We start from the raw sequence: 11,675 nt of genomic DNA, 5'->3' as shown, positions 1-11,675 counted from the left end.
AAGTGTATGAATAATACTTTATTGCAATGTTTTAATACACAAAATTAGACCTGTTGTACTGGGAAAACAGGGATGCATGACTTATACATACTGGATGAGATTAACTATAAAGAGTGGGCACTTTCAAAGTGCAGTTAGACTGTACCAACAATCATTGTCTTAGTGGTAGTCACTTATCTAGATAAAAAAAACAAAAAACAACAAAGGCACTTTTGTGACATTTCATCTAATACTGAAGGTCATAATCAAACTAAACATTGACAAAAAAAACAAACAGTTTTAACATTCAAATCTCAGCAATCTTTCATTTTAAAGTCACAGCTTGCAGTGCAGGGATAGGCTGTAGTCAACTCTGACGTTTACTCACACTTTAAATGATATTTCACTGCGTAACTCTGTTTTTAGGTTCCTAGAAAAGTTGGATTCAACATTCAGATAAACACACGTAGGAATCCATGAGTGTGGATCTGAATCCAATATACAAAAAAGATATTAATATTACATCAAATGGTAGTAAAAAATAATCCAGTTCATTTACTGACACTGTGGTGAACAGTAAAGGTGAAATTTGTAGGTGTTTAATTAAATGCTGTGATTTTTAAAAAGTGGTGAAAACCAAAACAGTAATGTTAGCCCCCTTCACCCCCCAAAAAAACATTGCGTTTTCCTACAAGTCAAAAAATCTTGTTCAAAATATCATTTAAACAACAACTAGATGTTTTCTAGTAAATTTCCTGCAGTTTTTTTTAAGTATAATTAACACAAATGGTAAAAACAAAGCTGTCAGCTATTTACAGTCATTCTCTGTAGTGAACACTTAAATGTTTCAACATGTACCAAACATCTTCTCCAAACTCATGATGAAGTTCATTCTGCAGAATCATAGTAAAACCTTTATAGAGGAATGTAAAGGTATTTGAGCGACTCAAAGAAATGCTCAGCTGAAGTTTGTACAAAACAAACAAACAAACAAACAAACAAACAAACAAACAAACAAAAATCTATGAATACATGAATATGAATAAAGCTGGTCAAAGAGCCACAGTAAAATGCATGAACAACAAAATCCAGCATGTAAACAGCAAATGAGTCTGGATAATCTGGGATTATAACGTGAGAGGTGTAATTTTGTCAAACCACCACTAGAGGGAGACAAACCAAAAGACTTCTGGTGATCAGAAGAAATCAAATTCAGTTAAATAAATTGGTGTTTTGATCTAATTAACGCTGTTTTTTACTTTTTGGTGACCTTGGTTTACCTTCTGCGTCGTCCCCCGCAGGCAGGACGTCATGTGCGTTTGGATTTTGTTTAGGGTCTCGTGTTTGGCAGCCAAATGATCTCCTCTGACTAGCAGCACCTCCTGGTGGTGGGATTGGGCGGCCGGGTGAGTTTAAAGGAATCGTTGCTCTCCACTTCAGCGTTTTGCAGGGGTGGGATCTGTTTACCTAACGAGGCACAAACAACAGTTACTGACTGACACATGAAGGGGTTTCATCAAGAAGCTTTCGCTGCAGAGCCAGAGGTTTCTGGCACAACTTCAGCTCCTTCCCCGGTGCTTCGAGAGGGACAGAGATCTGGTGATGGGAAGACTCCAGCAGCACTTGAATTACGGAGGAAACAACTTTATCAACAGACTACTTTAAACATTTAACTTCTGGAGGTCGGACATAAAAAGTAAAAAAACGGCAATATTAAAAAAAATTTTTGTGACATTCTGGGTTATAATTTGAGAGCAGGAGGAATTTTTTAAAAACCAAAAGAGTTTTTGAATATCAGTGTGGGATAGATCTATGGAATAGATTAAATGATAAGCTCAAACAGTGCAAATATCAATTAGGTGATTGGAAAACATGTTGCATAGTGTGGGTGTCTCAAAGGCCAAAAAATGCTATTGCTGATATTAATAATTTGTAAAAAAAAAATTGTAAATTCGTTGATTAGAATTGTTTAAGTGTGGGAATACTTTCAGAAGCAGCTAAAAGTGCACAGAATTTGCAAAAAAAAAAAAATCTAATATTTGAACAAACTGCCACCATGCATGATGAATATTATACAAATAATTACAGTTAACACCAAACACCTTCATTTATCGTAACTAATACTAGCAGTAATAAGAAATAAGTAACTTAACTGGATTCTTGTCTGTTTTTTCCTTCTTTTTTTCCTATTTCTAAGTTTTTAGGTTACTAGAAATGCCAGCATTGTAACCTAAGGTCTGCTTACGCTCTGCTGACCTCCAAAAATACTACTACTATTAATAGTGATAACAGACACAGAAAAACTGCAGAAATACGTTTATCAACATCAGTATAGATGTTGATAAACGTATTTCTGCAGTTTTCTTCAGTCTTAAGTTACTTTAAGCCTATCATAAAACTTTTAGCTCATTTTAAGCAAATAAAAAAAGCAACAGTAATAATATTGATAATCATGATATTTTTACACCCACAACATTCATGATTTTCACATCAGTACATGCCTTGGTTTGACACTCCACCTAGAACCTCAGAAATTGTATTATTAAATTAAATAATTTGGCAAATATAGCCACAAAATGACAACATTTGGTGAGGAACTATTTCAGGTTTTGTAAAAATGTGTTTTCTTTTCTTTAGTCTGAGATAAATCTGTTTTTTATTCATCCATGCTGCAGATTATGTAGGCAAGGCCAGAAAACTATGAATAAATTGGGATGTGGAATGTAAATGGGAATTGTCTCCAGGCATTGGTTTCATCAACGTTAGTTTGTTGTTTACATGGACAGGCTAGTATAAGAACCGTCAAAAGACAGGAAAAGAACAAAAAGAGAAATACATTTTATTTCCCTATGATTCCATCAGAAGAAACATATTTCACTGCAACTTTGTCAATAAATCTTATGAAATGTTGCTTGGAAGAACATAAAAGTAAAGGAGCTACAGACAGAATCAACAGACGGAAGAAAACGTCATGAAAACCTACTGATTTTCTGAAAGAGCTCCTCGACGTTCACTGCATTTCTGGCACTGGTCTCAATAAAAATAGCTGCAATTGATTCAGCAAACTCCTTTGCTTCCTTCATAGGAACTTCCCTGTGAAACAGAAGAACACCGAGAAAGTGGAAAAAGATGGAAAATAATACAGCAGTTGCAAGCAATTCTCCTTTCTTCTATTTGTAACTGGAGAATGTTGGGACAAATGCTGAAAAAACTGCATGGAGTAAGAAAAATTACAGCAATTAGGACGCTTGTTTCTTTTTCCAGTGGTAAAAATGTGTGAGATGAAAAGTTAATCTCCCAAACCTTGAAGACTCTGATGTCTGTGTTCTTGAGTTTATTACTTTTGCATTTTAGAAAGAGTTTCATTATTGTTAAAATACAGTCAGAGATAACATGCAGTGCTGCGAAAAACTATATAATCCCTTTAAGATTTCTTCTGCTTTTACCGTTTAGTGGCACTTAATGTTTTACATTAGCAAACGCATTTTCAGAGCAGACAGAGGTAGACTGAATAAACACCCAGTTTTCCAATAATGATTTCATTTAGCAATCCAAAAGAACAACAAGAAGTAGACTAAAAGATCTCAGAAAGCAACACATCCAAGATAAAGACATCCAAAAACAGATGAGACAAGGTAAGAGTCATCACCCAACAATGGAGAAACGCTTCACAGTGTTGAACCTTGGTCTACCATAGTTACTCCGAGTCATTGTCAACTCATCCAGGAAGTCACCAAATAATCCAGAACAGCATCCATAGGCTTCTGTAAGGTCAGTGTTTATGTTTCAAGATCCACAAACAACACAAAGGCCCGCCTCATATTTGCAAACAATATCTTGGTGATCCTCAGGAGCCGTGGTAAAGTATTTTAAGGACGAATAAGACAAAAGAGGACCATTCTGGATCGAGTGTGTCGTCGTACATCTGATTATTACATTGATTGAACCAGGAGTCCTCCCCTACTAAAACCAAAATGGAGAATATTGGGGCATTAACCTTGAGTTATAAAACCAAGCAACTCCACACCTAATGGATAAAAAACTAAACAAACACAAACTGAAGATTTGCAGTCGCTTAGGCAAAGTCTGGATATAAACCTAACAGACACATTAAACAGGCCATTGACACTTGAAAAACCTTAATGTGTCTGAATAACAGGGGAACGAATTCCTCAACAGCGAAGTAAAACACTCAGCTGTTGCCACTAAAAATGGCTCAACCAGCTATTAGGTTTAGGGAGCAATTACTTTTCCACACAGGGCCAGGTTGGCATATTTTTCCCTTTAATAAATAAAAACGGTCTATTGTACTCAGGTTTTCTTAGATGCTGAAATTCTGGTGCAGATCCAAAAGAAAACTAAAAACATCCTACTTCATGGCACAAGAGAGGAAATAATCTCACCTGATGTCTCCTAAATCATTCTTGTTTCCTGCTATGGCTACAACAATGTCCTCCGGGCCGTGCTCCTTCAGCTCCTTCACCCACTTCTTCAGTGTCTGGAAAGAGTCCTGGAAAGCAGGAACGCGCTGTGGTCAGCTCTGGAACACGCCCAGCGTTTATTACCTTGTGTCACACACTCAGAGTTTTGCTGTTTTCACACTAGTTTCCAAGGGCCGACGAGGAAAGTATGACATTTGTAGGTCATGGAGGCACAGCATCCCAGGGCGATGGAAAAGTAATACAGTTTTATAAGCGGATCTTATTGTCAGAACCAGTTTTTTCCATTTACATCCATTCAAAACAGATATTTGCTTTTTTTATATATATATTGAGGGTTGGAGATCAGTTTGTTGCACTCACCAGTTTAGTTATGTCGTAAACAATGACAGCAGCAGCTGATCCCCTGTAGTACATAGGAGCTAAGGAATGGAACTGGAAAAGAACAAGTTTTAGTAGTTAGAATCAGCAAACAAATACTGATCTTCCACATTTAAAATTAACTAAAGATTAGGCAAATTAAAAAAAAATATGGTTGAAATGTAGTTAAAGGAAAACCAGTTAAAAATCTAAATGGTAAAATAAAACATTCCTCTTCAGAGTGACACTCCCCAGCTCCTCCTTGGGGAACATGAAGGCGTTTCCAGGCCAGGAGGGATGAGCCGCCCCGTCACTGACTTCTGGGTCTGCTCCAGGCCCGGAGAACCTCCAGTAGGATTACTGATGAGTGAAGCTTTAAATCTAACAAATGTGCACAGTGTAGTGGATGTTTTGCTTTTTGAAAAAGGTGATTTTGAGGCTTTTTTCCCCACCAAGGTGCAGATAGAGGTGGTGGGCATTGTGTTTGAAGAACGTGTGAATATAAATGAGTGTTTAATGTTCTGTTTACATGTAATGAAATGTGCAACATCAGTAAAACTGCCCTCGCTGTCGTCAGCATAAACTTGAGTCATACTTTCCATTTGGTAAAATAAGCATGACAAAAAGGGATCTCCTCAGTCTCTTTCTCTACAGCTGAAAAACCCCAAAACAATTCAACAATTTTTCTTTTTTATGCTCCTTTTATTCAGCAACATATCTGCTGACAATTATACAAAACAAAAGACTTAATAGTCTCCATTTTAGATCACAGACCGTTCTGCATAATGGAACAACCCCAGTGACATGACATCTCCAGATATTGTGTTTACACACATCCAGGAAATATATGAACTAGTTTTTCCATGCAGTAAGCAAGTTTGGCAAGTCCTAGGAAACTCCACCCACTCACACCCGGCCACACATGCACTGCCAACCTCCTTCAATCAAATAAATCACAGCGATGTCACTCAGTCACTCGCATTCTCTCAGTTGGCTTTATTATGTAGCATAAAACCATAAAAACATAAGTGTGGAGGCCTCTGCTTTGGCAGAGGCCAAAAAAATTGGTTTGTGGTTACTGTTTATCATTGTAGGTTCTGATCAGCTGTGGCAGTCAGCCCGACTGGCAGCATCTGGCCAGTAATCCCAGGGTCTTAAAGCTGACTGAAGTTTGCAATAAACTGGAACAAGTTCCACCTGGCATTCTGAGACAACTGAACACACATGTAATGATGTTAATGTAATTTATTTATTTTTGTAAATACATTGTAAATTATTGTCCTTCAATGTACGTCTCAATGGGTTGCTTTGTCACAGCTAATGAGTCAGGTCATGACAAATTGGGGGCTTGTCCGGGACCAAAACCCAGAACCTCCTGGGTCGTGACAGCGGTCCATTTCTATGGCTCAAGAATGATATAAATGAACAAGTTTTCCCATTTTTAGGCCAATCCCCAAAAAAAATGAATATTTTTTGTTTTTTTGCGCAGTGCAACTGTGCCCTGTGCCATGTCCAATCCTTCAACCTTATTTCAATTTGTGTTTTTTGAATTTTTTTATTCAGTGGTTAAAAAATTAATAAATAAAATAAAAAATGCCTGTAATTCTCCATAACCTCCAAATGTCAAAGGAAAATATTCAGGTTCGAATTCTGCATCTCTGAAGTCTAGCAAAGATCCCCAAAATGTAGATACTTTAGTTTTAGTGTAGAGAGAGCAGGTTACATTCTGTTAATCTAGCAGTAAAGAACTGATGCATAACAGAAATCCATAAAATTCATGATGCTTGCAGAAGAAAACAAATTTAGTTTTGGAAAAATGTTTGTTAGATGTCAGACATTTGTGAGAGACTTCAGTCACCAGGATACCTGGATATGAAGTGAATGAATTTCCAATAATTGCAGAGGCTTCTTGGAATTATCTTATCAACCACTTCTAATTCTAACCGGCCCATTTGAACATGCCTCAAAGGTGGATGCAGTCAGAATAAAATACATCACTCACAGGTGATTACTGCTCTCTATTTTTATAAGCTTTTGTCCAAAAAAATAAGAAGACTGATCTCTTGACTAAAGAACTCCACACCAAACAGATGCAAAAATGGCTGGCTATGATGACACAGGAAGTAGAAGAACAGCGCCCTTATTTTCAGTCTGGTGAAAATAAGGCTTGCCAAGTTTCCACATAACAACAACACCATAAGGAAATCAGTTTTGTATTGCATCTCCAGCATCAGCAGACACTAAAACACAAATACTATTTTGTCAATTTGTCAAAGAAAGTTTACAATTTTGTATTATTTCTTTGGCCATGATTTAGTTGAAACTACAAGACATTTAATAAAAATGCTTTTACGAGGAGACAAATCCTGCTTTTATATAAATAAACTGCTACTTCAGTACAGACTCACTAATAAGAGTTTATTCTTCTCTCCATTTTATTTTCAGTTTAAAATAAATGAAAAGAAACTTAATATTGCCTTTTCGTCAAAAGACAAAGTGTCTCCTAACCTTTGAACACAATTAATCACCCTAAAAATAACACAATGTGATGATTTGGCTGTCTGGCCCAAAGATGTAATGGAAAACAACCTCATAAGCATGATTCATGGAGTCCAGAGTCTAAACTTAAAGAATTACTGACTAGCTGCTCACCCGTTCTTGTCCAGCTGTGTCCCAAATGAGAAATTTATGCAGTTCGTTCCCACATGGTACAGTCTTGGTCAGGAAAGATGCCCTGTGGACAATGAGGTGAATTTCTCAACAACGGTTCTCCAGACATTATCTGTTCAAATCAGCAACAAGAATTTATAATGAAGTTTGATGGTGAATCCAGGAGACTTTAGAGGCAATAAAACACAAATTGAAATTAATTCTTCTGTTATTTGTAATTCTAAAAACAAATTTAGCTAAGAAAAACATAAATTATTTAAAACTTTTACACTTTTTGTTGCGTTAAAAAACACATTTGAATGTGTTTCAAATGCGAAACACATTCAAATATGTGTTTATAATTATAAAAACTTTTTTTTAAATCAACAGCGCACTCAATACTCAAAATGTGAAAGCATGTTTTCAGGCATCTTAATACCAGTCTTAAGTGTATGTCTACAAGCCTTCTTCACCCTAGCACCATTTTTCTCTGTAGGTCAGCCAGACTAGAAAGCCATTTTAGGTCAATCAGATAAAGGTCAGGCTTCTGTGTGGGTTATTCCAGAACATCTAGTCATTCTCTTGTTGGGAGAGATTTTTAGAAACTCCAATGCTGCCAAAATATGCCAGAGTATAATTCCTACAAATATACTCTGCCACAGTCTAAACCTTGAGGTTTCGCTGATTAAAACAAAATTTCTGCTTTGATTCAAGTGTGAACTGGGAGATAAGCTTCTCAGTGATGATAAGTGTAAATCTGATGCACCTAAGCTCAGCTCTGAGTGACAAAGCAAAGGGGGTGAATAATGTCAAAAATGTGACTACTTTGTGATGTACATGCTTTTTTGTAGGGATGCCTGGATATAACAATTTGTGCCAAGATTAATTTCCAATAGTAATACTGTTAAAATTCTTAATAACTGATATGTACCAATACCACATACTACATTTGGTATTGTTGTAGGTTTACTACCCTTTCGACACTGAAAACCACTTCCAGGTTTCAGTAAAAGCCTCTCTGTCACCTGACCAAATAAATCACACATGACCAACACTTTCCAAACACAAACGGAAATGAACATTGGTTGTATATACCGGCCCAGTATTACTTATCCAAAACCAACCTGTTTAAAAATTACTAAATTTGGCCAATACCAGTATTAATGCAGATATGTACTTTATTGCATAGATTGTTTTTAAAGGATAGCTTTTCTCAGATTAGTTTTAGAATAAGTTTTTAATCTATGGCTATGTTCATACTGCAGCCCGAAGTGACCCAATTCAGATTTTTTGTCAAATCAGATTTTTTTTTGGTGTGGAAGTTCACACCTCCAAATAAATGCGACCTGTATGTGTTCTTCAGTGTGAACTGCAAATGACCTCAAAGTGCCCCGCATGCGCAGTAGAGGGCGCAATAACATCAGCGTTCTCAGTGTTTTGCCAACCGCCATAAAGAAATAGTGCTCAGTGTTAGTGGAAGCAAACATGGATGCTAACGGTTGAGCATAGCTTACAATTATGAAGTCGTTAACAACTTAATCCTCATTATAGTCCACCATGATGGTTGTTTTTCTTCCCGCTTGCTAATATCAGAATAGTGGCATTTGTTGAGTATCAATAACGTTCAGGTCGGATGAATGCGACCTGGCCGTAAGGTCACATTTGAATCGGATATCGAAGTGGCCTGGGTCGCATTGGAAAGGAATCCAACCTGGGTTGTTCAGTCTGTCATTAAAATATCAGATACAGAATGCAGCCTAACAAATGCGGAACAATTAACAATTAGAAAGCGAATACTTTCTAGTGTCACTGAAAAAATAAATAGCAGATAAATGAGATAAATTTTATCTCATTTTACAAAGTCTCTGTTGGTCACCCTTTTAGTTTTTCCATAATGTGACAGACACCCTTTTAATTTTTCCATAATGTGTCCCTGTTCTTATCCAGATGTCCTCCATCAAACCCATAAAGCCACTATAAAACCTGCAGATAATCTCACAGAATTGGGCTAATTTTCAGCCCATATGTAAAGTACCTCATATGTGAATAGTCATTCTGCAAAACTGCTCAGTTTACAGTAGGATTGTCACATGCCAATATCAATATCAGAAATTGGTCCGATATCAGCCAAAAAAACAAGTATTAAGAATATATCGGCATGCATCTAAAAACTCCAATATAAGCATGTCGATAGAAGCCCCAGCATTTCTGAATTGGCCTCGATTTGAGCATCGATCTGTTAAACGTTGCCACAAAACAACACTGATAGACTTGTTTGCAGCAGTGGCAGAACGTCGTGTGATTCATATACTCACCCTATGGTGGGGCTTATATTGTGATCAAAATGATCTTGAACAAATCTGCAAACAATGCTGGATTTACCCACTCCTGTGTCCTGAAAGCAGAGAGGGCCACATGTCAGTCACAGCAAACAGAAGCACACAATCTAGGGTCACTTTGAACCAAACTGATTGAGCAACTGGATAGTCAGGAGCTCAGCTGATCAGTCCTTCAATATCAATACTGACCTTAGGTTTACAGCAAAAATGTATGTCATTTGTTTTTGTTTACCCAAGTAAGCAGAAATTATATGTGGTGCTATGAAAAAGTGTTTGTGCTTCGTGATCTAAAACATTTCAGTTTTCAATTTACAATTTCATTTAATTTAGAATAGTTGGCCCATTTAGGTCCCATTTAGATGTGAACTTTGACTCCAAAACTTGCATTTTGTTCTTTAGTTTTGAGCCATTCAGAAGTGGACTTGTTGGTATGTTTTTAAACTAAAGGCCTAAGAAGGACATGCGACTGTAGAATAACGTCTCTGCTGCCCAGACACTGAGCTGTTAGCCTGACAGTCATGAAACCGTCATACACCAGCAGCCTTCAGTCAGAGGATTCACCGCAAGACTAACTACTACTGGAGATCCTTAACTGCCCACAGCATCACCACCCACAGTCAGGGTTGTTGCAATAAGCAGTAAGTTAATTAATTGCATATTAAATACAAGCTCAATAATTTCCATTTGCGTAATTTATCATTTCTCTCTGTCTTTGTACCAAAGACTGGATGACAAAAGTCTTTAATCTGGTGCTTTGGTCTAAACTAGCCCTTTTTTGAAGGACAATTTTGTTTACAGAGACTTCATAATTTGTTTTATTGGTCGTTTCTATTTTGTTTATTTACTTTGGACATTTAAAATGTCTTCCACTTCCAACGTTAAATATGCTTTAAAATAAAAAGTTTATTGATCTTTGAGAATGTTCTTGCATTCCTTTTAATTTAAAATTATTCCAACATATCATTGTACCAATAGATACAAGAAAGATACAGCTGTGACAAACTATTTTTATGGGCAATGGATACAGTTCAAATTGCAGGAAGTTTGTGAAAAGTTAAAGAGGATTAAATGGCTATCTCAAATGGAGCCAAAAGTACAATTATAGCCCTCTAATGAAAGGTTTTCCCGAACAAAGTGAACAGTTTTGATGAGCATGTCTGTAGCATGTAGCTTTGTTCACAGAACTTTACAACCTTTTTAAAGTCTAAAACTTTCCACTTTCGCCTTAATTTCAGTGATAAAGTTAAATTTGTTTTATATAACTGTTAATCTTTGATAGATTGTTTAAAGATAGGTTAAAGTTTTTTTTCCCCCCTCTTCTTTATTATTTCAGTTTTTGCAGACGCAGCAGGAAACCTAACGGCTTACGTGTAGCCGCTGGTCAGTGGATGACGTCACGGGCAACAAACTGTCAAAACCGTTAAAAAGCAGTTAAGAGAAAACCGAGTAAAAACCCGGTTATTTTTTGTTTAGATAGTGCAATAAAACAAGCCAGAACAGGACTGCGGTGCAAGTTGAGTGGATTGGACTTTTTTTTTTTTTAAATAAACAAGTTTTTCGAGGTTAAACAAAGAAAAGAGCTTAAGTCTCAGCTGGAGGAATGTAGAGCCGAAGCCTCTGCGTTGCTTTTTAACGTCAAAATGTCTACCGTTATTTCCAGTTACTGATGGAATTTTCCCCCCTAAGAGAAAAACATCTGCCACTTACCCCTAAAAGGCAAACTTTGAGCTCCCTTATAGCCATGGCGGGTTCTTTAAAGTGTCTAAATCATCATTTGTCGGTGTTCTATCGTTGTTTTTGTCTCGTCATGTTTGTCACAGCTATTTTTCTCTCCTCTTCTTGGATAAAAGAGAAACCCAGCCCCTGACACAGACGGGCTGACCATCAACCCTTAAAGCTGGCAGTCCGT

At 36.8% G+C, this 11,675-nt stretch overlaps 1 protein-coding gene across 1 annotated transcript; it reads right to left on the bottom strand.

Annotated features, from left to right (window-relative positions):
- rab31 (RAB31, member RAS oncogene family) lies at positions 1-11,675 on the bottom strand. The gene is made up of 7 exons (XM_007564192.2): positions 11,474-11,675; positions 9,743-9,822; positions 7,431-7,512; positions 4,782-4,853; positions 4,383-4,489; positions 2,963-3,072; positions 1-1,446 (listed from the first exon to the last, which is right to left on the bottom strand). Exons 1-7 carry the CDS (start codon positions 11,507-11,509, stop codon positions 1,349-1,351), a joined length of 585 nt encoding a protein of 194 aa, XP_007564254.1. The 5' UTR covers positions 11,510-11,675; the 3' UTR covers positions 1-1,348.

The sequence above is a fragment of the Poecilia formosa genome, unplaced genomic scaffold (assembly GCF_000485575.1).
Source record: "Poecilia formosa unplaced genomic scaffold, Poecilia_formosa-5.1.2 Scaffold156, whole genome shotgun sequence".
Lineage (NCBI taxonomy): Eukaryota > Metazoa > Chordata > Actinopteri > Cyprinodontiformes > Poeciliidae > Poecilia > Poecilia formosa.
This window is presented reverse-complemented; position numbering and strand designations above follow the sequence as displayed.

What these genes read in the sequence shown, in the direction of transcription:
- rab31 (XM_007564192.2), bottom strand. Translation starts at nt 11,509, where the DNA reads ATGGCTATAAGGGAGCTCAAAGTTTGCCTTTTAGGG. An exon ending in AATATAAGCCCCACCATAGG is followed by an intron (nt 7,513 to 9,742) that starts GTGAGTATATGA and finishes CATTGTCCACAG; the next exon opens with GGCATCTTTCCTGACCAAGA. An exon ending in ACACAGCTGGACAAGAACGG is followed by an intron (nt 4,854 to 7,430) that starts GTGAGCAGCTAG and finishes GTTCTTTTCCAG; the next exon opens with TTCCATTCCTTAGCTCCTAT.